The sequence below is a fragment of the Centruroides sculpturatus genome, unplaced genomic scaffold (assembly GCF_000671375.1).
Source record: "Centruroides sculpturatus isolate CEXI.00-Female unplaced genomic scaffold, Cexi_2.0 scaffold4, whole genome shotgun sequence".
Lineage (NCBI taxonomy): Eukaryota > Metazoa > Arthropoda > Arachnida > Scorpiones > Buthidae > Centruroides > Centruroides sculpturatus.
Genome location: NW_019384444.1, coordinates 2,011,252 through 2,036,666, shown reverse-complemented (window position 1 = coordinate 2,036,666; position 25,415 = coordinate 2,011,252). Strand labels below are relative to the sequence as shown.

At 28.0% G+C, this 25,415-nt stretch overlaps 1 protein-coding gene across 1 annotated transcript in view; it reads right to left on the bottom strand.

The window, feature by feature from the left end:
* Positions 1–895: 895 nt before the first annotated feature.
* LOC111620317 (kinesin-like protein KIF3A) overlaps positions 896–25,415 on the bottom strand; it is a 38,571-nt gene continuing 14,051 nt past the window's right edge. The window contains exons 6-16 of the mRNA XM_023362236.1: positions 24,301–24,406; positions 22,976–23,115; positions 22,690–22,887; positions 22,404–22,578; positions 22,221–22,328; positions 20,377–20,524; positions 14,663–14,843; positions 11,086–11,322; positions 10,892–11,017; positions 1,564–1,697; positions 896–1,073 (exon numbers count right to left, since the gene is read on the bottom strand). Coding sequence (XP_023218004.1) covers positions 1,022–1,073; positions 1,564–1,697; positions 10,892–11,017; positions 11,086–11,322; positions 14,663–14,843; positions 20,377–20,524; positions 22,221–22,328; positions 22,404–22,578; positions 22,690–22,887; positions 22,976–23,115; positions 24,301–24,406 — 1,605 coding nt within the window. The 3' untranslated portion in view covers positions 896–1,021. The remainder of the gene's footprint in view (positions 1,074–1,563; positions 1,698–10,891; positions 11,018–11,085; positions 11,323–14,662; positions 14,844–20,376; positions 20,525–22,220; positions 22,329–22,403; positions 22,579–22,689; positions 22,888–22,975; positions 23,116–24,300; positions 24,407–25,415) is intronic.

Here is a 25,415-nt window from a genome sequence, read left to right as displayed (position 1 = left end):
TACAAATTAGAAATCACAGTTATACTATAGATAAAAGTACTGTTAAAATCATCACAAAAGGAAAAAATATGTTTAAAATATTTTAAAAATAATCAAACTAATAGAATAAATGTAAACTGTATAAATGTGAATGAATTATGAGAAAATATTCTTAAAAATTAATGTAATTTGAGTTTGCCTTTGGCAGCCAATGTGATTCTGTAAGATATCCCAATATAAAGAAATGTTAAAGCAGATGACACATATACAGTAGCTAAATATTGAAAATTGATTGTATGATATTGATTTAAAAAATTTTACATTATAATTATTTTAATTCTTTTTGAAAATATATTTTATTGTGAAATTACAGTATATTTATATTTTGTCTCATTTACTATAGTCCAAAGGGGTTTGTTACTAGAAGCTGAAACATGTTACATAGTGAATGAAATAAAAAAAAAACATTTTTTAATTGTAAGTTTTTTGAGTGAGGTATATAAAAAACAAATATTGATAATTTCTTTTTTTTTAGAAGTTAAATTATATATGAAATTATAAAAAAGTATTATTATTGTCTGATATTTCAAATTATTAAAATGTAAAAATTAATTCTTAACAAATAATGACATTTAATAGAGTTCAAGAACATTATTAAACATTCATAAGAAGGAAAACATATCTGTATAATCTTACTTTGTTCGATATACTTTGGAGAATTATACAAATTTGAATAATAAATTTTATTTTTCCTCTTCAATAAATATTCAAATAAGATAATGATAAAACTAAATTGAATGCATTTATGAAATAATTCTTAAACATCTTTTATTCAATACTTACTTTAATAAATAAAAAATACATTACTTTTTTAAATTGAATTATTTATTTTGTAAAATGAAAAAATAAATAATACTTATGTATAAAGATATAAATGCAGTGACTAGAAGCTTTGATATCCAAATTGAGTATAACTATTAGAATGTTTATCACAATACATTACAATTTATGGCAACAAAATGTCTTTATATCTCTATTTAAATTAGTGGTCAAACTGTTGCAACAGCAAATCCATGTCTGCACTGTTTCGCATTCTGTATTGAAAAAACAAAATAAAATTATTTTCATTAAACTCTGTTATTATTTTAAATAAAAGTTATTTTATTGGTTATATATTTATTTCGTGAAAGAATATATCCTAAAATAAAATTAAATAAGTAATATTAAATAGACAAATTTATTTATTACAAATATTATATGTTTATATTTGTCTAACTCTATTTTTTAATTACTATAATCATACTTGGAGCAATATACTACTACTGTACTTGAAATTCAAATTGATGTAATTTTACAAAATAAAAAATATTTCTTTACATTTTGGTATTGGATTATGAAAAAAATAACCATCATCAGATTCTTAGCTTTTATAATTATATTCTATTGAAATTTTGCCTGAAGTTATGTGGAAAATATTGTTTCATAATTATATAAATAACTTGACATTATTCCACATAATCAATTCATTATTATATTTAACAAGTATTAACATATACATAATTTTACAAACTTGAATTTACTTACTTTCTAGATGATTTAGGTCTGGCTGAAGATCTTGACCTTCCAGATTTTCCCCGTCCAGATTTCTGTCTTAAAGCTAACTGTGCTCCTTCGGGCGTATATGCCAAATAGACATTTGAAAGATCCAATTCATTGCTCTAGAAAAACATCAGTTATGATTTACATTACAGAAAAAACATATTTAAAAAATTCTATATCTGATGATGTAAATTGAATGTTAGTTTCAACCAATTATGTTTAAAATTTAATATATTTGTTTAAATGTATTAAAAAATGAAAAATAAATATTAAATAAAATATATAATTGAAGAACACAGTTATAAAAATTACGTATGAAATAAATAAGATGAAACATTTTATCAGAGAAAAATAATACAACTACACAAAACTAAGCAATTATCTATTAACAAAAGAAATAAAATTTATTTAATTATTTAAATTTTATTAAATTTACATTTTTTCAGAATAGAATTGAATAAAAATTTGAAGAATTGACAAAAATCTAACACAAACATAATTCAAGAAATTTTAAGAAATTCTAAAAATATAATTAAGGATAACAAAATATCTAAACAATAACAAAACATTTATATAAAAATATTGAAATTAAAAATAAGATTAAAATGAATAAATAAGAAAAAAATATAAATCAATAAAAATTTAATGTTTATTTCATATAATTTTGGAATTTTATTTCAAAAACAGTCAGTTTTTACAAAAAGATCAAAATTTAATATAAAAAGAAATGTAGATCAGTTAATATTAAATTTACATGTAAATTTAATTTTAAAGATTCTTGGCAAATTTATGCAAGCCTCAATATTCTATCTATGTATCATTCAATAAAACAGATATTAATAAAAAGTAATTTAAGAAAATTCAAATAAAATTTTGAATAATTGATTTAATGAAATTCTTAAAATTGTGAACAGCTTTTTTTTTTAGTTAAAAACTGAAACAACTATAAAATAAACATATGTACAGAATAATTTAATTTAAATGAGCTGAAATAAATATAAAATATGTAGATTATAATTTTTTAATACATGATAGCAAAAATATAGCAGATAAATAAGATAAATATTGAATTATTGGAGAGAATATACTAATATAAAAATTCAATTAATTATTTAGATTAAGTTAGATCAATTTAGTTAGATATAATAATATTTTCAAAATAAAAAAAAAATCTTTCCCAACTTTATTACAGTAAAAATTAATAAAGTTTAATAAACTTAAAATAAATGTGCTGGAATTATTAGTGAAGAAAATCAATAAATCAACTTATAAATTAATTATTATTCAGTATAATTTATAAAATTATACAAAATTTTATCATATTAGTTTTTTTGTTTATATATATTATTTTATCTATATTATATACTATAAATATATTATATATTATTTTATTTATAATGGTTATTCTTCAGAGCCCGTTGATATATTTATCTTATTTTGCTATTGCTGCTCTCTATATATATTTGTAAGAAAAATAACAGAATATAGAGCAGCAATAGCAAAATAAGATAAAAATGTCAACAGTCTCTGAAGAATATTATACTTGCAGTTTAAATATTAATGATAATATACAAACATGTTATAATGATAGAGCCTATCATACCAAAGTTAGGGAATCATAATAGAGTATTGAATCAATTAATTCATACAAAATTAATACTGATAAGAACTTACATTAAATATTAATGCAATTAAAAAGTATTAATTATAATGGACTTTTCTTTCTCATAATATTTTGCTATAAGCAAAATATTATTTTGCTTATAGTCCATTATAAAGTCCATTATAAAGTACTAAAATGATAATTAAATACAGTATTTAAATATATGAAAGGTCATTCAAATGCCAGAAAACATCTAAATTTTTTCATTTACACTTTCAGTTAGTTTGAGTTTATTTTCATATATTCTATATTATTATAAAACTTATAGTCTGTTCTTTTATTTTAACATTAATAACTGAATTAAAAGTTGATGAGTCCAGTATCAGTATTTATATGAAAACAAATCTTTTTCCACTAGTTAAAAGCAATTAAATAAAAATTACACCTAATTTATAAAAAATTATAATTTGAACATTAAAAATACAAATGCAGACAATCCAAATAACATCATTTATTGTCCTTTTTTACACTAGGAACTCATCTAAAACACACTGAGGTCAAACCTCAATGTATTTTATTATATATGTTTTAAAAATGTAATATACTTTTTAATATTATTATTCAATCACTTGTGGACATTTTGTCTTTCACATAATTTATTGAAGCTTTAATAAAAAGTTAAGTCTCAGTGTCAGTGTAAAAAAGGACAATAGAATATACCATTTGGATTGTCTATGCTTGTATTTTTAATAAACTTTAGTTTAATTAATGCATCTTTCATAGTGATAAAATTTAAATAGCACTAATATTATTGGCCCAGTTGATGAGCCACCTTCAGGTGTAAATATTTGAAAGTGAAATGCTAGTGTAAAAAGGAAGGAAGATGGGATAGATGCCAATAGAGTAATCAAGTACAGAAAGTGGACTACAATGGCAAGGGTTGATGTGAAAAGCTAAGGAGATACAGTCAGACAGGTCTTTTGCCCTTCCCACACCACCATTACGGAGATTGTAAAGGCACTCTGTTACCAATATATGTATAAACAGCAGGGACAAAGACTCCCCTGCCTTGGAAACTGTTACATTTCACATCAACTGTAGCCATTGCAGTCAACGTACCCTGCTTGTTTACTCTATTGATGTCTATTCTACCTTCCTTTCTTCTGATACTGACATTCTTTTAATTTTTTATACCTGAGAATGGTCCATTAACTCAACTGAAAACATTAGTGTTATTTCAATTTCACCACTTTTAAAGGTGTATTAATTAAGCTGAGTAATCGCATTATTTAGATCACCTTATCAACTTTAAATGTAATATTGTTATATGAAGTTATTTATTTATCACATTAAAATCACTTCATCTATATATATAAAATTGCTTGTCCTGACTGACTGAATGACTCACTGATTCATCATCGCCCAGAGCAAACCGCTGGACCTAGAGAGGTGAAATTTGGTACACAGTTAGGGTACGTCATGAAAACGCACACTAAGAAGGGATTTTTCGAAATTCCCAAGTGGGGGGAGAGGGAGAGCATTAAGGGTCAACTGGAAAAATGGCTTCTACTGTACTATTTTAGATGTGATTTTTTGTTTTTATCTGCGTTTTAGTAGGGTACGCCATGGCAACGCACACTAAGAAGGGATTTTTAGAAATTCCCCCGCGGGGAGGTGAGGGATAGCATTAAGGCTTAACCGGAAGAACGGCTTCTACTGCGCTATTTTAGATGCGATTTTTTGTTTTTATCTGCGTTGTAGTAGGGTATGCCATGAGAATGTACACTAAGAAGGGATTTTTAGAAATTTCCCCGCGGGGGGTGAGGGAGAGAATATAGTTTTCATCGAGTACTTAGGTGTATTAAATTAATAACATTTCAGACATTGTTATAAATATTTTTATCCATTTCGATTTTAAAAATGTTCGAACCGTTTTAAATTCGAATTTGTTATTTCGTATTCGTATTGTATGCGTTTTAGTAGGGTATGCCATGAGAATGGACACTAAGAAGGGATTTTTCTAAATTCTCCCGCGGGGGGAGAGGGAGAGGATTAAGCTTAACCGGAAGAATGGCTTCTACTGTACTATTTTAGATGCGATTTTTTGTTTTCAACTACGTTTAGTCTTCATCGAGTACTTAGGTGTATTAAATTGATCACATTTCAGACATTGTTTAAATATTTTTATATATTTCAATTTTAAAAATGTTCGAACTGTTTTAAATTCGAATTTGTTATTGCGTATTGGTTCGATTATAGAACGATTGTAAACGTTTCAGAAAATTGATCAAATTGAAAATAGTTCGTTTGATTTTCGGCAATTCTCTTCAGCGGTAGGTGTTATATAACAATTACTATGGTTATTGAAATATTGAATGTAAATGGGGTTTGCTTGCAAAACCTCCGCGGATGAAGTCGCGGGTAACAGCTAGTTTAACATATGAGAAAAAACTTTTATATAATATTTAATAAATATACATGTTGAATTAGATTTTATCTTTTTATTCCCTTCAATTTTATTTAATTTAACTGTATTTTATAATATGTGTAAAGTGGCCTAATGTCCTAAATCAATCAAGACAATCAATCCTGTTTTTAATGTACCATTCCTTTTTAAAACTGTCCCAAAAAATTTCCCACTTTTTGACCATTTCATAATTATATTAAAGAATAGACAGTATTTATTACATAAATTATAAGTCAAAGATGAATCAATAACACACCAACAACTGCTGTATATCATCGAGCTATAATTTGGCAATAATAATTATAAATTACTAATGAATTTCACCCTAGAGGAAGGCATTAGGTGCCATCTCGTATTAAATTTAATAATTATAATTTTAATGTCCAAAATTAAGGGACATTCGTGAACACTATGATATAACTCGAACTTATAAATGCAACTCGCTAATAGAATTGTTAAAAAACTTTAACAAAATGAGTAAAAAAGATTTATATAAAATTTATAACTATTTTTGTAAAATAATTGATATTTACAAAAACAAAATAAATTAACACAAATGGAATATTATAATATGCTATTATTAGTGAAATGAAATAAATTTAAAATCAAAAAGTATTGTAAAGTAAAAAACAAATAAACATGTAAATGCAACCCCCCTTGTAATAGGGATGTAATTCCCAATGTACAATAAATAAATGATGATGATAATCATAATTTTAATTAAATAATTTTAGATTAAACTGGAAGAAAAGATGAATTACAAACAAGTTATAACATAAAAACTTTCTAATTTATAGAAACAGTAGTCCAATTGGTACTTTATTGCCCAGTCTGGCAATCTGTGTCTGAGAACAGTGATTGTATACCTGTATACCATGTATAAGGTTACTACATTTCCGTCTGCATTAAAGAACAATTAAAATGTTTAATTACTACATTGCTGCATCTCCCCATTTTACTCAAAGAAGTAAAATTGAATAACTTTTAGTTAATAACTAAACATTCTTTATATTTTTAGATTTTGATTTAAAAATTAGTTTATACATTGACTATAAATACAGGGTGTCCCAAAAAAATGTTTACACTCTTTAAATAATTATAAAGTTGGTGTTTATTAAAATATGTTTTATTTTCAAATTATAATAGAATCTATAGACATTATTTAATTGTTTTGTCAATGCCTGTTTTCAAACTGACGTCTGTTCTGGTCTACGCACTGCTGACAATGCAAAGCAATGGAATCGCAAACATCATAAAACATTTCATTTGGTATTTGTGCACATTCTTGTTCAATGGCTGCTCTCAATTCAGCAACTGTTGCAGGTTTCATAGCATAGACTTTGTCTTTTAAGTATCCCCATAAAAAAAGTCTAAGTGATATGAGGTCTGGTGAATGAAACCCCTTTTATTATATGAAACCCCTTTGTCCAATCCACCTGTTTGGCAAGATCGCATCAAGGTAGGATATAACATCATAATGGTAGTGTGGGAGTGCCCCATCTTCTAACTCAGCGGTTCCCAACCTTTTTTCATTAGCATAACCCCTGTGGCATTTCCAACTTCCCAACCAGCAACACATGCACAAATCTCGCACTACCTGTTTGTAGAGTGTCACCACTTTGAATTTTATTTAAATCAGACTTGTAGGTACTCGGTCCCAAGTACCTACAAGTCTGATTTTTTTTATGTGTGTGTGATTTGGGCACCTAATACTCTGTGCCAAATTGCAACTTCTGACATGTACTCCTTCATATCTCTAAGCTGGTAACACAGCAGGCAGTATGATTTTACAAACAAGACGTAGTCTTTTGTTCTCTAAGCGCAATATAGCGCAATAACGATCACTTGGCACAATTGAAATAAAGAAGTGAATTGTGCCAAGTGATTGCTATTGTGCTATATTGCACTTAGAGAACAAATATAATAGATACGACACGGTTTCAAAACATTAATTTTTTATTGACAAAGTCTTGTCAATAAAAAATTAATAAAAATACTGAATAAATAATGAAAAAAATTACTGCTTGTAGAGAAAATCTGGAGAAACTAGCTATATCCTTTTCCTTGCTAACAATAAAAAATACTTTTTATAAAAAAAAAAAATACTTTTTTGAAACAACACGTGGGGATATTGTTAAGAGATAAAAATAATAACGGTAACATACCCCATCAATCACACATAATGGTATCCCACTATCATTGACTGACTGCGCAACATTTATTGATCAACAGATCAATAAATGTTGCAATTGTTGCATTGTACAATCAGCAGCATAAGTTTTTATTTCTATTTTTGCATTTTGAAATGTATAATAAAGTTTGTGATTATTGCAAGGAACATTTTTTACCTAATAATTTTTTAATAATATTAATTTGTGATACATAATATATTATTTTTTCTGCCATAATAACTAACTTCTTTCTGTATCCCTAAACAACTTATCGCGTACTCCTGGGGGTACACGTACCTCGGATTGAGAATTGCTGTTCTAACTTATCTCTAATTTGAGTGATGGTAGTCACATTGGTGGATCTGTTTGAAACTCCCTCCTAAACTGTCTTTGCACTTAAACTGCATTTTCACATTTCCAGTAGCAATTTAGAATGAATTTCCTTTGTTCAAAGCTTAGTCTGACTTCCATTATTAATTCTAATGGGTTTAAGCTGGAAATAAATAAACATCAATTGAGCTATCAGCTGTTAAAGTGTGTATACATTTTTTTGGGACACCCTGTATTTGCATATTTTCATTTAGTTTAGAATTTAAAGTATTTAATGGCAAGCTATAGCTTTCTACAAGAATGGATATGAATCAATATATAAGGATAGGAATATGTCCATGTAAAAATCCATTACGCAATTACAAAATGCATGCATTAAAAATGAAAATGATAGAAAACTGTGTCCTTTTTCATTTCAATAAAAGACAAGGACAGTTTGACTAAAATAAAAGATTGTCCTTTGTAACAAAGAATGGCTGATAACCCTAACCATTTAAAAATACTACAGTCATACAGATCAGTTATAAAAGGGAAGTGATGATTTTTGCTGAGTTAAAAAATATCTTAAAAAATATGATGATATCTGAGTTAAAAAAAAAAGTAATCAAAGCAAATAGAGCTATACTCAGTTCTGTACTTAACTGTTAATTGTTTCTATTGTGAGATCCGAAAGGCCCTGGGTCTAATTTGTGAATTTTTATTAAATATGTTTAAATATCGACACAAAATATTATTTCGATTTGTGAAAAAAATATTGTTTTAGATGTGGGAAAAACCTGATAACCGATGTTATTTCCTTTCACGAAGAGAACATCCTCTGTTTTTCCGTATCTGGTAAAAAATCTCGCTCCGATGGGAAATGCTTACCCCTCATTCATCCCCCTTTCGTCCGTTCTCACGAAAGAGTTACTGGACGTTGATTGGTCGAAATTTAGGAGATATAAGGGAAATCTAGTCCGAATTCGAGGAGTTCTTCGACAGATCCGAAGCATACAAACTCCACATACGTTTCCCTCCTGATGGCCAACGCCCATAACGGAGTCCGATAGACTAAGTCCCGAGTCTACACTTAGAAGAAGTGATATTTTTATATTTTGTGCACGAATTGATCTCCCTTACGAAAGTAATATGAACCCTATCTACAAGGTGTCCTCTACCAACAGAAACGAAGACGACGACAACTAACAGGTCGTATGTTTAGAATCATTTTGTGAGCTCTCTCTCTCGATTGCGTATTAGCATAAGTTAAGTCGTAACCTCTAGTTTGTCGCTAAATGGTTGTAATCGAATTTTTTATATTCGTTTGTTTGAGATTTATTAAATTTACTCTTGTTTTATTTTATAAGAATGTCTCCTCAATTTATCCCGAATCAGATCGCAAACGCGTGTTAATCCGCGTATAATAAGATCGATTAACTGGTGTCAAGGAATCCTGACGAACGTCTGAACTTTGCAGTTCGGATCAACTAGCGGTTATCGCTCTCCTATGAAATATTTAAGATCAGATCTAGTGATCTGCATCCTAGAGAACTGGTCTTACCGACTAGTGCCCGTAAGTGGCGTGGATTGAGCTCTGCGTCCTTGGCTACTCACACTATCAATGTAAGTCATTATTTTGTAAACAAAAGTATATCCTATATGGATAAGTAAAATGCTCATACATTCTTTGTAACATCCATCATTGAAGAAGTCAGAAAGCTAGAAAACTGATGACTGTCGACCAAAATCAATCACATGACATCTAACATTATGTCAAAGTGCCTGCCTAATGTATTGCTTTTTATATTACATGTAATTTTTAACATCACATAAAATGAATGTTAAAAATAATGTTTATATTAAAAAGTTCAAAATTGTTCAAAACAACCAATATAAAAAAATTACATTTATAAAAACTTTTATGATCTAATGAGAATTTGTTTTAGTATAACTCACCATATTACTTAATACCAGGACTGTGGAGTCAGAGTCGAGAGGAATTTCTGGCCAGAGGAGTCAGAATCGGGAAAATGTGTTGACTCCAACTCCAGTATTTTAAATTTAATTTAGTTTTTTTTTATTTAAATGAAAGAAAATTTATTTTATATTTAATAATTTTTTAAAATGTTTTTGTACTTTTTTATAATTCATTTATTTTAAATACAAAATACAATAGTTTAAAATAAAATATGTATCAATAGTTTTCTTTGTAGTGTGTGTTTAGTAGTTAAATTATTTTGACCCAAATGAATTTGAATATTTTTGATTCATTCCTTTATTATTCCCACTCTAAATAAGTACTCTATTTTTCTGAAAGAGCCAGACTAATTGATCAGAGTATATATTTTTCTTTTCTGAACAAGGGGCTGAAGTAGCTAGATTGCACACTTTTCAGTTGTACTAACTTTTCTGGAAGGGTGAAATTGAAGTGCAAATGCTGTCGAATATATGTAGATGTAGAATTTTATCTCCCCCTTTCTCCTCTTATTATATATTTGTTAAAAATTAATTTTTTTATACAAATAAATATTAATGTAAGTTAAATATCAAAAATACTAACTTTAAAAGTATTTGGATAAATGCCCGGGACTCCTTTTAGAGTTCAGAGTAGGGTAACCTCCTTGAGTGCCTCTGTCCCCCATAAAATGATTTGGCATTTAATTTTGCCAGAGTCAGAGTCAGCCTATTAAAATTATCAGGAGTTGGCAGCCCTGCTTAATACTATTACATTATAAGTAATATATACACTAATTAAAATATTACCTCACGATTCCTATCTTTCTCAGAAGACACTGTCTGTTTTCTCATATTATTGCCAGTATATGCTACACACTTTAGCTGCCACTCACCAATATCTTCATTCCAATGAACTGATTGCTCTAGCATGTCCTTTAAATGAAAAATTAAATTACATATGCTAAATAATGAACAAGTTTATTACAACAGAAAATATTTACTTGATATTCTGTTGGAATGAAAGAATCAATTATAAGAGAAGTGAGTCTTAATTCTCGATTTAACTGACGAATATTTTCTAATAAGCCTTCAACTTCTCTTTGGTGTTCCTGCTGCATATCAGCCATTTCTGCTTTAGCACTCATTAACATTGTCCAAACTTTCTTAAGCTTTTTTGTTTTTCCTGCAGCTTCCTCTTGTAAATTGGAATATTTTTCTTCAATATCTAAGCGTTCAGCCTATTATAAAGACCACAATAATTATTATAGATTATAAGTAATTGCTTTAACAAATGTTACAAATTTATAAAATTTACATATTATAGTATTAACAGAAGACACACAAGACTTTTAATAAATCAACTTTTTTGAAAAACTTTTCAATATAACATTAAGAACAGATACACAAAATGTATATAGTTTATTTCTATGTTCTTAAATTATTTTCAAAATTTTTCATATTGATTTATTTACATGTAACAAAGTATCCTAGTTCATCAAATATAATAAAGATATAAATTAAAGTAGAACTATGCTATTAAAAATATTGAAATTGATTAATTTCAGAACAGATTCAATATCATTGTTTAAACATCTAATATTATATATATTATATCATATATATTATATTATATTTATGCATATGTCATTTAACAATAAAATGCATCACTTTTGTTCTAAGATAAAATATTTCTTTATTATTATTATAAAGATTTGATGTGAAAATAATTTAAAAAATTATGTAATTTAAAATTTTCAAAATATAAGAAAAGTTTTCAATGTATTGTAATCAATAATATTTTTCAAGAAATTATATTGCTAGAAGTAAAGTTTTATAAATTTTAATTACTGATATTTTCATAATGTATTAGATTCATTTTAAAAGCTTTACAAAAGATTTTAAAATGCACTTTATATGATTTGTAAGTTATTTAAAAGAAATTAAAACATTTAGATATTTAAATTAGGAATATTAATCAATGACAGCTTTATACTTAGACCAACTTTTGCCAATCTGATAGTTCCTTGTGCAGTGAGATTCCAGATTAGAGAGTGTATAGACCTAAAGTCTGCCAACAGGCAATAAATATTACTTGTTCTTCTCAGTACTGATTCTTTTTGGAGCCATACTGTTTTTGTTACCATAATAATAGTAACTGAAAGTTTAATTCTTGATTAAATTTAATGTTTCAAATTTATTGTATGTATTTACAAAAAACATGAATAAGAGACAAAAATATAATAGGAGTATACCAGATAATTGAGAGGTCAGATTAGCAAAAGTGCATTGTAGTCAAAACAATTCAACTTTCAGGAAATCTTTACTTAGATAATAAAAATAAATAAATAAATATAAATTATCACAAAACATTTGTGTCCTTAAGACAAATATAGAGCCATCACAAACCCTATCTGCAAGTAATCATTTTGTACGGATTTGTGTGTCTAATGATAGCAAAGTTATTTATCTAGCTGGATGTACAGTACATGCATGGCTGTTTACTAGTGATGTAATGAATATTCGGTTACTATTCGGTATTCGGCCGAATACCTAAAAACAGGAGTAAGAAATAACAAAAACACAGTAAATTAATAATTTTGGTATTTAGATTTAATGTTATCAGGTTAGTGTTGTTTGTTTATATTTATTTATAACTTGTAACATGCACAAAATAAAAAAGAAAATAATATTAGTCACATGTATTAACAATTTATAATTACAAAGATCAGCACACGTACATGCCTATCGTTGGAGAATCCTCGCACATCTGAGGGTCTGACCCTGTCTATCCTTCTTTCTAAGTGCTCGTCTTTGCTCTTCCCTTTCTCTTTCCTCTATTGCTCTAGTCCACGTATGTCCACGTATGCCTATGCATACATCATAATATGCGCTCACAATACTTTCGATTCATCACTTTTTCATCATAGATTTCCCATTTTACAATTACATGACTCACAGCCTGGTGATAACGGAGAAAAGAGACAGACCAGACGTCGGTATAAGTCAGAGTTATGATTTCACAGATTCGAGACAGCTTGGTAGCCCAAACAGCCCCAGGCTTTCGCCCGTGCATGTTAAGTGACTTTCATTACAAGCATTTAGCTTTCCAAAGTCTATGACAATAGTTGTTTGGCATTGATGGCCGCAAATTTCGTGCCAATAAGCTGCCTCAACTTGTTCGATTATGTTATCAACTCAATTTCATATTTATTTTCATATTTTCACTTCGCAGTCCTCTGTTCTTTTTCTGTTATTTACATGTGTAGGTCATTTCATTGTTATCCACATTTCATATCATCATTTATCACATACTGCCATGACGCTCTTGTCTGTCTGCTACAACTGTCAAGAATTAATGCAATTGGGGAAGCGTAGTGATAGCGGACCAATGGAGAGCAGGATCCTTGCCATAATGCGATTTGCGCGCCAATTTTCGTACATGCGTTAATCAAGCCGAATAGTTTGGCCGAATATTCGGCTATTTGGCCACACTCCTGGCCAAATATTCGGTATTCAGCCTCAGGCTGAATACCGAATATTAATATTATTCGTTGCAACACTACTGTTTACCCATTCTTAAATTTTCATCACATGGAAATGAATGTAACTGGAATGATTGAATATATGAACAATCTCAATGGAACGATTTTGTGTGTATTGCATACAGCTTTAAATCACTTATAAAGAACTCTCTGGCTATTATGGTAGCCAACCAATGCACAATATCTATCAGAACTGGTTTTATGTTGTCAATGAAAAACTAAAAATTGCAGACCTACACTAACAACTAGTAGTATCTTAATGGCTGCCAAGACATATGCCCTTGTATAGCAGAATTCAAAAACATGTTATGAAAATTTTTGGGTATAGCTTATTAATAAACCACAAATTAGGACACAAATGGAGAATCTAATTCAACATGTATGGAGAAATCTAATTCAACATGGAGAAATCTAATTCAACATGTATATTTATTAAATATTATATAAAAGTTTTTTCTCATATGTTAAACTAGCTGTTACCCGCGACTTCGTCCGCGGAGGTTTTGCAAGCAAACCCCATTTACATTCAATATTTCAATAACCATAGTAATTGTTATATAACACCTACCGCTGAAGAGAATTGCCGAGAATTAAACAAACTATTTTCAATTTGATCAATTTTCTGGAACGTTTACAATCGTTCTATAATCGAACCAATATGCAATAACAAATTCGAATTTAAAACGGTTCGATGACTGCAGGGCAGACAAAAATTCCAAGAAAACAGATATTCTGCAGTGGTAAAACTCTAGTAATTTTCAAATTATAAGGCTATTTCCACTATGAATTATCCAAAATTAAAAAAAAGTTCAAATCAAATAGGTAATTTTAACATTACATGTAATAGGATAGTCAAGGGGAATTTGTAAATTTCTAATTATCCAAAAATTTGAATTAGCCAAGTTTGATCATAGAATTTTTCATACTAAATTATTAATAAAAAAAATATCAAAGTAATATATTTTTAAAATAAATAATAAATACTTTTAAATTTTCAGTTAAAAAAGGTTTTGAAGAAAAAACTTATATTACTTACTTCTTTCTGCTGTAAAGCTTGTCTTAATTCAGCCTCCTTTTGTTTTCTTTCTTCTAATTCTCTTGCACTCTCTTCTAACAGTCTTTCTTGTTCTTCTGCTTTTTCTAACAAATTCTCTCCACCAACTATGATTTTCTTTTCTAATTGTTGAAGTTTTTGAACAAGATTATCGTGTTCAAATCTGAAAATTATTTAACCTTTATATCATTCAAAATTCAATATTTTATCTTCTATTCGTTTTTAAATTGTTTCATTCAATTAAAATTATTTCATTGGTAATTTATTAATCTGATTGACTATCATATAAAGTTTGTTAATTTTATTAGAAAGTAATTTTCAATTGTTGGAATTTAATAAAATACAGGTAACCCCCGTATAACACGGTACTTCTATAGCACGGATTCGCTCTAACACGGTTCGAGAATTGCTACCATCCCCCGTATAACACGGTGCTTTTATAACACAGATTCACTCTGACACGGTTTGAGAAATGGGTAAAACTCTCGTACAACATGAAATGTAATAAATTTTTACATATTTAAGTACTAATAGTTCACGAAAATTATTATTTTTGTGAACTATTAGTACTTCAGTGTGTAAATTTTCTTTTCTCGTCTCCATACACATGATCCTTCGCGAAAATTGTTTCAATGTTGCCAGATCTCGACGCTTCTGCTTCTGGTGTTGCCAGATGTTTTTCCCTTATTCCATAAGTGCTTAGCACCATATAAGGAAATTTATAAAGACCTTTTAACTAGAAGCAAGCAATCTAAAATTACATACACTTTTTGCAAAAGGTAAAGCATGAATCTGAAAATAATGCAGAAAAATGCTGGAGGATAACGATAACTTGCCAAAAATAAAACGCTCTCGGTTAATAGTGCTTTTAGTGGTGACAAAGAAAACATTGTTTAATTTATATTACCGTAATATGTATCACTTAAGAAAATTTTAATAAAGATATTTATCGTAATTATGAAAATATAGTAGCATGTTTTTTAATTTCTGGAACCTAACCCTCCTTTTCGTACTAGTTCTTTGTTTTGCATAACACGGATTCACATAACACAGCAATTTTTTGGAACGTAACTACCGTGTTATACGGGGGTTACCTGTATTACAAAATTTATAATAGAAAATAATAGTACAGGTAACCCCCATATAACACGGGAGTTATGTTCCAAAAAATTGCCGTGTTATGCGAATCAGTGTTATACAAAACAAAGAACTAGTGCAAAAAGGGGGGTTAGGTTCCAAAAATTAAAAAACATGTTGTTAAATCCTTATTTAAATCGGATTTATTATTCATTTTTTTCATAGGTAAAATACTGATTTATTATTTAAGTAAATATTTACCAGAGTATTATTCATTTTATATGATGATCTCAGCATGAGTATCATCAACTGGTAACAGTTTGTGGATGCGTTCGTTAATAGCGGTCGCTCTGCAACGGGAGTGCGCTGCTGTTTGTAGGCATTTAGGAACAACAGTAAAAGAAAGATGGCGGTGCCCGCACTATCGATAATATCGTGTGGAGGAATCTATAATTCTAAAATGAGCTTTTAGAGGCAAAAGAATAGTCCCAAATTGTAAAATTTAACCATTAAATGTTAACCATTGTTGAAAGAGCATTCAAACTAGCCACGAAAACAATTAGAATGCTCACGCGGAGTTACGCGGAGGTATAAAAGAACGCACCCTTTATTACAGTTCATGTTGCACGAGGGTTTTATCCAATTCCCGAACCGTGTTAGAGTGGATCCGTGCTATAAAAGCATCGTGTTATACGGGGATGTTCCCAATTCTTCAACCGTGTTAGAGTGAATTCATGCTATAGAAGTGCCGTGTTATACGGGGGTTACGTGCAATAGTAAATGTTGCATTTCAATATAAAAATATATAAATAATCAGCATTTATCCAACATACAACATGCTTTTCAGGAAATATATTTATCTAAAGTTATTTTATTATTCATATATGGAAAGTAAGTGTATGTGCATAATAATGTTCTGCATAGAATTTGAATAAAAACTTGAACTAATTAAATTCATATTACATGTAAGATAAAATACTTTAAATTATGCATTATTATAAAACATTGGCAAAATATATTGAAAATATTCTGTGCAAAATTATTTACTATGAGTATATTGCTTAGGAAATTATTATATGTTGTTTATGTAAAAACAAAGTATTTGACATTAAGAAAATATGATTTAAAAAACCTAGTTACTTAAATTATTTCATGTAATTTTTCAAAACACTTTTTATCTGGAAAGAGTAATCTAAATATTTGGAATGGTATAATCTTAAATGAGGTTAGGAAAATGATTAAAGTTAAGTTTTAGTCTATGAAAAACCTTTACAGTTTTTTTATCAACTATTCTTATTAGTACATTTAAGAATCTACCACTGAAAAAATTATTGTAGTATTTGTTATCTGAACTGTATAATGTACTAGAATAGCATTTATAGAATATCTATATGTACTAACCAATTAACTAAGCCTAATTAACTGGATTCCTTTAGTACTATAATAAGAATGATTAAACTAACAAATTTGCTCTAAAATTAAGTAATTAAGCCACTTATGTCGTATTAATATAAATAATTAAAAATTAAATTACATTAATTAAAAAATTTAGAAAATTTTGGAAGAAATTCATTCTTATTATAGTTTAAAAATAATCCAATTAATTAAGTTTGGTTGATTAAGAAACTTGAACTTAGTTTACATTATAAGTCCAAAATTATATTTTAAATACAATTATATATCTATCAGAAATGATAAATCTTAGAATAATCTGTAGTAGACAGATACCTTGTATTTGTTCACAAATAACATTTAAGCATATATTAAATGATATATTAAAGTTCAACTTCTTAATTAAACTGATAAAAAGCAATATATAAAATCATATTCAAGCATAATTGACAATTTTTTATTAATTGTAATGAGTAATTATTTATTGTGACTGTGTCACAATACCAGGCTGTAAGTTTTAATTTATTTAATTTAAAAATATGCTCTCTCCACCTCAAATTAGTAGTGGCTTGCCCCCATATATCAAGCTTTTCCTTTAACAATAGAGTCATGCCAGTCATCTATCTAACACCTTTCAGGGAAAAATTTTTGAATTGAAATAACGTGACTTCTGGTTTGCATCAGAATTTCTTATATAGTTAATCCTGCTCTTAAGGTTTCCATATCTGGTCTCAATTTTCAATATACTCTATCTAACTCCATTCTTGAGATTAAGGAAAGACAGATGGACTGATGACAGCGAGAATTTATAGGTCTACAATTTTTTCAAATTGCAGCCCAATAATTTTCTCTCTTCTTTTCTAATTATTAAATTTTTTAAAAAAGTTTATTCTATACAAAAATTTATCTTTACTATTATTAGCTTTGTTGAACATATGAAAGACAATTGATTTATTAAAAGTTAGTTAATCCAGTACATTAAAAGTTAGCTAATCTAACATCTACAACCAGAATGGTTCCAGATTACCAAAAATCCCTAAAGGTACTAGAGGTTTTTCTATTTTTGCAAAATTCAATAAGTTATATGTAATCCAAAAGTTGTAGGCAGTGTTGCACATTCTGTAAACAAATCAGGGGCACACAGCACTTGCTGCTACATGCTTTGTTTATACATATTCTTTAATCTGTCTGGAGATAATATACTGTATTTTGTGACTTCATTGAGTTAAGATTTATTAAAAATGCTTACAAAAATGCTAATGAACCATGTTATTAATTGCTTGGAATCTTTTGTGCATCACATGTCAAAACAAATTCCAGTCTAGCATGCTGGATTATTAGCTACTATTCAGCAGGTACCAGATTAACAAACTTCTACTGTAATATAACTATCATTGATTTATAACTTGAGATTTAATTTTTGAAATATTATACAAATACAATAACAATTAAATATGAATGTAATAATAATGATATGACAATTTTTATTTTAGACAAATTGTATGTACTTTTCAGCAAATACTAAGATATTTATTGATATTTAAGTTTTAGATAATTACATAGGAGAGTTTTATATATGCAAAATTATTATTTAATAATATTGCTATTTTCCAGTTTCTTGCTATAAGACAGTGGTTACCAAACTTTTTTGATTTTCGGTACCCTTGGGAAATCATTCTTTGGGAAAAACCCTTGAAAAGGGGAATCATTCTTTTCCTCCATCTTCATTTATTTTACTTTTCCATAGTTTTAATTTTTTTTATAAAAGCTGACATTTTCTCAATCCACTTTAAAAGTTGCATGTTGTTTCCTTGCAGGCAGAGATTCAGAGCATTCAGTTTTTCAAAAATATCACATAAGTATGCTAGTTTTACCAAAAATCTTCATTCACAAAATTTTTGGCATACTTGTGGTTTTCCTCTTTAAGAAAAATATAAATTTCCTGTTGCAGTTCAAATGTACGAGACAAAACATTACCTCAAGAGAGCCACCGCTCTCTCATGGTAATGCTTTGTACTTTCTCATTGTAGTACAACAAAGACGTGTGCTCAAATCCCATATCCTCACAATTTTTTGAAAAATCTTGCCTTTAATGGTCAAGTTTTTATAAAGTTTACTATATTTACTACATATTCTAAGGCCTGGTTCAATGTAGGACTCAGATATTTTGATCTGAGTCCCTGTGAATAATGCAATGGTCCACAGTGCATCAGGGTCTTTGCTTCGAAAAAATGCTTGTAATCCTCCATAATACCCGGACATAGAATGAGCACCATCAGTACAGAAACCAATGCATTTGGTCCACTCCAAATTATTTTCTTATTTTCAAATATAAAAATATCAAAGATCTTGAACAAGTCATGAGCCTTAGCATCAGCAGTGATACTTTTACAAAAAAAAAGTCTTCTACAATGTTATTACTATCTATAAACTGTACATAGCAAATCAAATGAGCATCATTATTGTTATCTGAATCCTCATCCAGCTGCAACCCAAATTCCTTTCCTTTTATTTTTTCAATTAACTGAATATTGGAGGTCCTTCGTTATGTGCTGTATTCTACAACTGATGGTGTTGTTGGACAAGGCACTTTTGAAAGCTGCTTTCCAGCTGACTCACTGATCATAATATTCACCATATCTATAGCAGCCAGTAGAATGATATTTTCTGCTATTGTATGAGGCTTTTTACATTTTGTGATTCTATGTGCCACTTTTATTACTGAGTTAATGATTTGCACCAGGTCTGTTATATGTCATATCTTATCACATTGAATTGAAAGTGGAAATAAAATTACGAAAATTTTATAATATTTCATGGCGCCCCTGTGAGGGAGCCGTGGTGCACAATTTGGGAATCACTGTTATAAGATGATGTTAATTTATTCAATTTAAATAAACAATTAATTGATTGATTAATTCAAGGCTCTGGCACATTGTACGCTATACAGTTAGCTACAATTTTGCCTATTATGGATGGGTGTGAACTGCAATGGAATCAATCAGGAATAAGAGATGGAGGTATGATGCCAATTTAAATAAATAGTTTTTTTTCAAGTTGTCAAAGCTTATTCTTTTTATTGGATGCTATAACTACAAACTTAATTAAGTGAATTATTTTTGGGCTATAAAAAGAATAACTTATAATAATAGATTTTCAAAAATTATACAAGTATAAATTAAAATAATAAAGAACAATTAATATATTCAAACAGTATGTTAACTTACTGAGCACTTTTTAATTCATCTTCTCTTTTTTGTAATTCTGATGCAATTCGATTTCTTTCTTCTTCTGCTATGTCTTTTTTCTCTGCCAGTATTTTACGATCTGATTCAATTTTAGCTTGAATCTCTCTCATTTTCTCCTCTGATAAACCTGTAAGAAAATTTCTTGTGAGTTTTAACTTGTCATTTATTTATTAATAAAATATAAATAAGAAATAAAAATTTCATTTAAATCTTTCTATGCTTTTAACTCTTACACATAAACTTTTTATAAACATATGCTTTTAACTCTGACACATAAAATGCTAAACCATAAAACACACATGTAACAATGACTACGGATTTATAAATATATAAATAATAAAAATTTAACAATCATAAATTCTTTTTACATTTAAAACTTTATGTAATTTCATAATAAATTAAATTTCATATATTTTTTTTTTAAATAAAGAAAAAATACATAAAGATAAAACAATTAAGATGTATTCAGGGAAGCAGTCATCAATTTTAATATATGATAATTTAATATTCAAAATTGTATGTTTAAACTTCAAACGTTTATACTATAAAATACATATCCTATAAGAACTGATTAATCCAAAGCAATACTCACCTTGTCAAACACCTTTATTTTATAAACTGCGGTTAAATAGCAATAGACAAGTTTCGGGATAATTTATCCCCTCTTTAGTATGGCTGCTAAGTATATACAGTGTAACCTGGTTAACTTGAATCAGTTGGAAAAAATTCAGACTTTGAGTTAAAAAGTTTTGAATTATGGCGGTTTGGCTAAAAATTAAGAACTTGTGCATTGGTTTATTGGTGATCCATAACAAACTATCCATACAATATTTCTGTGAGTCTTATTGAATAGAATGATTGTGTCAATGTTAATTTCATGGTGTTGTTCAGAAACTCAAAAACACTTAACTGAATGATTAAATACATTGCTGAGAAATGGCTGATCCATTTACTTGTAAGTATTTAGTAAGGATTTTTAATTGTAATATTTTGCTCCTGGAATTGATCTGTTTTTTTTATTTTATCACAAACATGCCACTCTTTATTCCAGGAAGTTTATGAAAATACTGTATCAAAACCCCATTTGAGTTAAACACTTCAACAAATTTGAGTTAACCAGTTTGACTAACATGTAGATCCCTATGCTAGACAGGGAAACAAAATGACTTTGAGTAAACACGATTTCGATTTATCCCAGTTCAAGTTAACCAGGTTCCACCATATATATTTTTTATTAATACATCTTTGTTATACCTTTAAAATAAAGATCAATTTTATACTTACAATCTTACATTTTCCTTATCATTTTGACAAGACAAGTACTGTTTTGGACTAAACAGTTCTTATAGAAAATTGAATTAATTATTACTCTACTTCCATGCATATAAGAGTATTCTTACAGATGAGACAGAATCAGCAATATATTTTGAAAAGTATGAAAAAAACTCAATTTTTTAAATACTTTTTATTGTATTGAAAGCATTTTTTTCATTTTGCCTTTTTATTTTTAATAATGGTTGCCACAGAAATGCCACTGAATAGATACTGTATATTTAATTTACACTGATAAAGCAGCAATGCTCCTATGCTTATAGGACCATTGCTGCAGTGACACATGTCAAAGCGTGCTTTTATATATGAGGTATGTTTCAAAAATGCAATTTTCATAAATAAGAGTATACTCTTATTTGCATGGAAATATGTTTAAAATAAGAGTTCAACAAGTTTATTATTGCATTATATTATATATAATTATAAATTTTATACTGTTTAAATTATTTTAAGGAAATTTATATAAAATGTTATTGAAATATTAAAAATACCTTTCTTTCTTCTAGTCTTTTGCTTCTTATCCTTTTTCATGCCTTCTTCATCTTCAGGAGTACTATCTTCAGCACTACTACCTTCCAACGATTCACTTCCATCACTTCCTTTAACAAAATAAATTTAAGGATAGAATCACAAGATTTTAGAAATATTTATAGAATTTAAACAATTTCAAATACCTTCTGCTAACTGCTTTTTCAATTCTTCTATTTCATTTTGAAGTTGTCGTAACAAAGCATCCTTTGGATCTTCATTAATTCGAGCCTTATTTTTTATATTCTTTGCACGGTTTGCATATCTCAAAGTACTAATGCTTTCATCATAATTATATTCAGCAGGACCAATATTTGCACACTAACAAAATAAATCAGTTTTGCTCATTCATTTCACAAAGTCCTCAGTTTTATATGTTTAAAACAATCATACAAAACATATATTTTAAATTTTGATAAATTTTTGAAATACCATTAATGTTTTGGAATTTCCACCAAGAGAATCCTGTAGTAGTCTAGTGAGTTTAGAATTACGATATGGTACGTGAGTACTCTTTCCATCAACTAAAGCAGAGATGACATTACCTAAAGTAGATAGGGAAAGATTAATTTTTGTTGCTTCTTTAAGACGCAATCCTGATGCTCCAGTTTTACTTTGACGTTCTGAGCCCTATTAAAATAAAATTTTGAAATATTGTAAATTTTAATAATTGAGTATGTGACAATTTTCAAATTAAGCATTATAAATATATACTAACTGCTAAATCTACTAAATGTAGTTTTCCCATTCTAACATGTTGTTGGCCATCCAATCCTTTTTCACTACATTCAACTGTTATAGTAAAAATTGCATGAGATCTTGAACTATGTGCATTCATATTTGTTTCTCCAACAGCACCTAAAAAATTAATTTCTAATTTATAAATGAAATAAACTAAACAATTTATGATCTATCTTTGGTATATACAGTAGTATGTCAATTATCCAAATGCCGATCAACCAAAACATCGGTTAACCGAAAGCGTTCCAGTGGAACTGTGTTGTGCTGAATTGAACATTATTAATACTAGATTAACTTCTAAAGTATAATTTTTTTTCTTTTTATATTTTTCAATATATATTTTGCTTGTACAAAATAAAGAAATAATTTTTAACGATACAATAGCCATGATTATTATTATAGAAATTTTTGTTAGGCTTAACATCAATGAAAATTCAAGGTGAAGCGACATGCAACGGAGAAAAATTTAAACATGGGATATATTAATATACTATTATTGGGATATACTAATATACTATGAAGGCTTTTTTTAAATAAGGTCCATTTGTGAATGAGAGTAAGAATGACGTGCGATTGCAGCAGTGTGCATGAACATCTGCTTTCAGCCTGCTTTGTCCGTGTTTAGATGCCATTTACAGCTGTATCATCTGTCTGTGTGCTGAGCTGTAGAAGTTTATAACGTTTAAGAAAATTGAGTCGCCTGCCAACTGTAAGATATGATCTGTTATTCGATTCCAGCACGAAAGATTATGGTAACTGTCTTTTGGGACAGGAAAGAGACTTTGTTAGTGGATTTTATGCCAAGAAGCACAACAATCATTGCATGAGATCTTGAACTATGTGCATTCATGTGCATTCTGATACTTATTGTGATCTTGAGAAAACTCTGCCATGCCATACAAGACAAGCAATGTGGCCTAATGTCTTCTGGTGGCAGGCGGCAGATTTCTTTGAATTTGGAATTTTAAAAATTTTTCAGCAGTATGACAAATGTTTGAACAAAAATGAAAATTATGTAGAAAAGTAGATAAAAGTATGCAGAATATGGAAAAATATATATTTTAACGATATTTAGAGTATTTTTCTTCTTATCAAAAAATGGACCTTATTTAAAAAATACCCTTCGTATATTAATAATGTATTTTTTCGTACATAATTTGTTATCCAAAAAATCAATTTTCCGAACAACCCCAGTCCCCAATTGATTTGGATAATTGACTCTCTACTGTACTGAATATGTATATATGATTTGTTATTTTACATGTTTATAAACAAAATATTATTATAGATAAAACATCTTACGGTTTTTATTGCCCAAAGTCATAATTCGATCCAATTCATCTGCAGTATTTACAACATAAGCAGAAAGATCTTTCACATATACACCAACATCTGGTCTTTCTTTTACCTTTTCATAACAAGAAAAAAATATTAATAAACCTTTTCATTTCATACAGTTTGTTATCTAATAAAATTTAAATTAAAATGGCTCTAAAGCTCTAGATTTTGATAATTCATTGTTCTAAATCTCCTAATATACAATTTATTAGCTATATATGCTTTAAAATATGCTCTCTATAAGAATTCCATAACAACATTGCTGCAAATTAATGTTTAGAGCAAAAAAGTTATGCTTTTCCTTTAGTTTTTATGTTGAATGTTAAAATCTATAATAACATCCAACATAGAACAATACAGATTAAATTCAACAACAGATAATTTTGCACTTTCAATGTATAAAAACCTACAAAAAAAACTTAAAATTAAACAATTCATGTCTTTTAAATACTTAAATTGATAAAATAAATTTATCCATCATTTACATAATAAATAAAATATATTTCTAGTAATTATTTGTATTTTTCCCCAAGAAAAGTAAATGAAAAATGTACAAAATGTCAGTATTATACAATCACAACAAAAATCATCTAAACTATCACAATTTATCAATATTAATCATGATTTTTAAATGATCAATAAAATGTTCAGCTCCTTTAACAATTAATTTCAATTCAGAATATATGTATACAAAATGCTAAATTTCTGTTTTTCTTCTCAAGATATTTAACGTGCATGTCATCATTGGGGGTCTAATGAGTCTGTGACCCATGTTTTCCCACCCTGTAGGCTTAAAATACATCATAAAGTTGGGCTCTGGGTTTGTTCTTTCAATTAATTAATATTAATTAATTGAAAGAACAAATTAATATTTGTTCTTTCAATTAATAATTTTAAATAATAACTATTATCCTCTCAATTTTAAAATTAGGTTCTTAAAAATAATTTTTGTGACTAAATAAATAATTAATTCAAATAATTCAAAAATAAAACATATATTTATAAAAAACAATCATCATACATATCTTTAAATATATGCATATATCTTTAAATACAATTTATATTAAAAATATTATTAT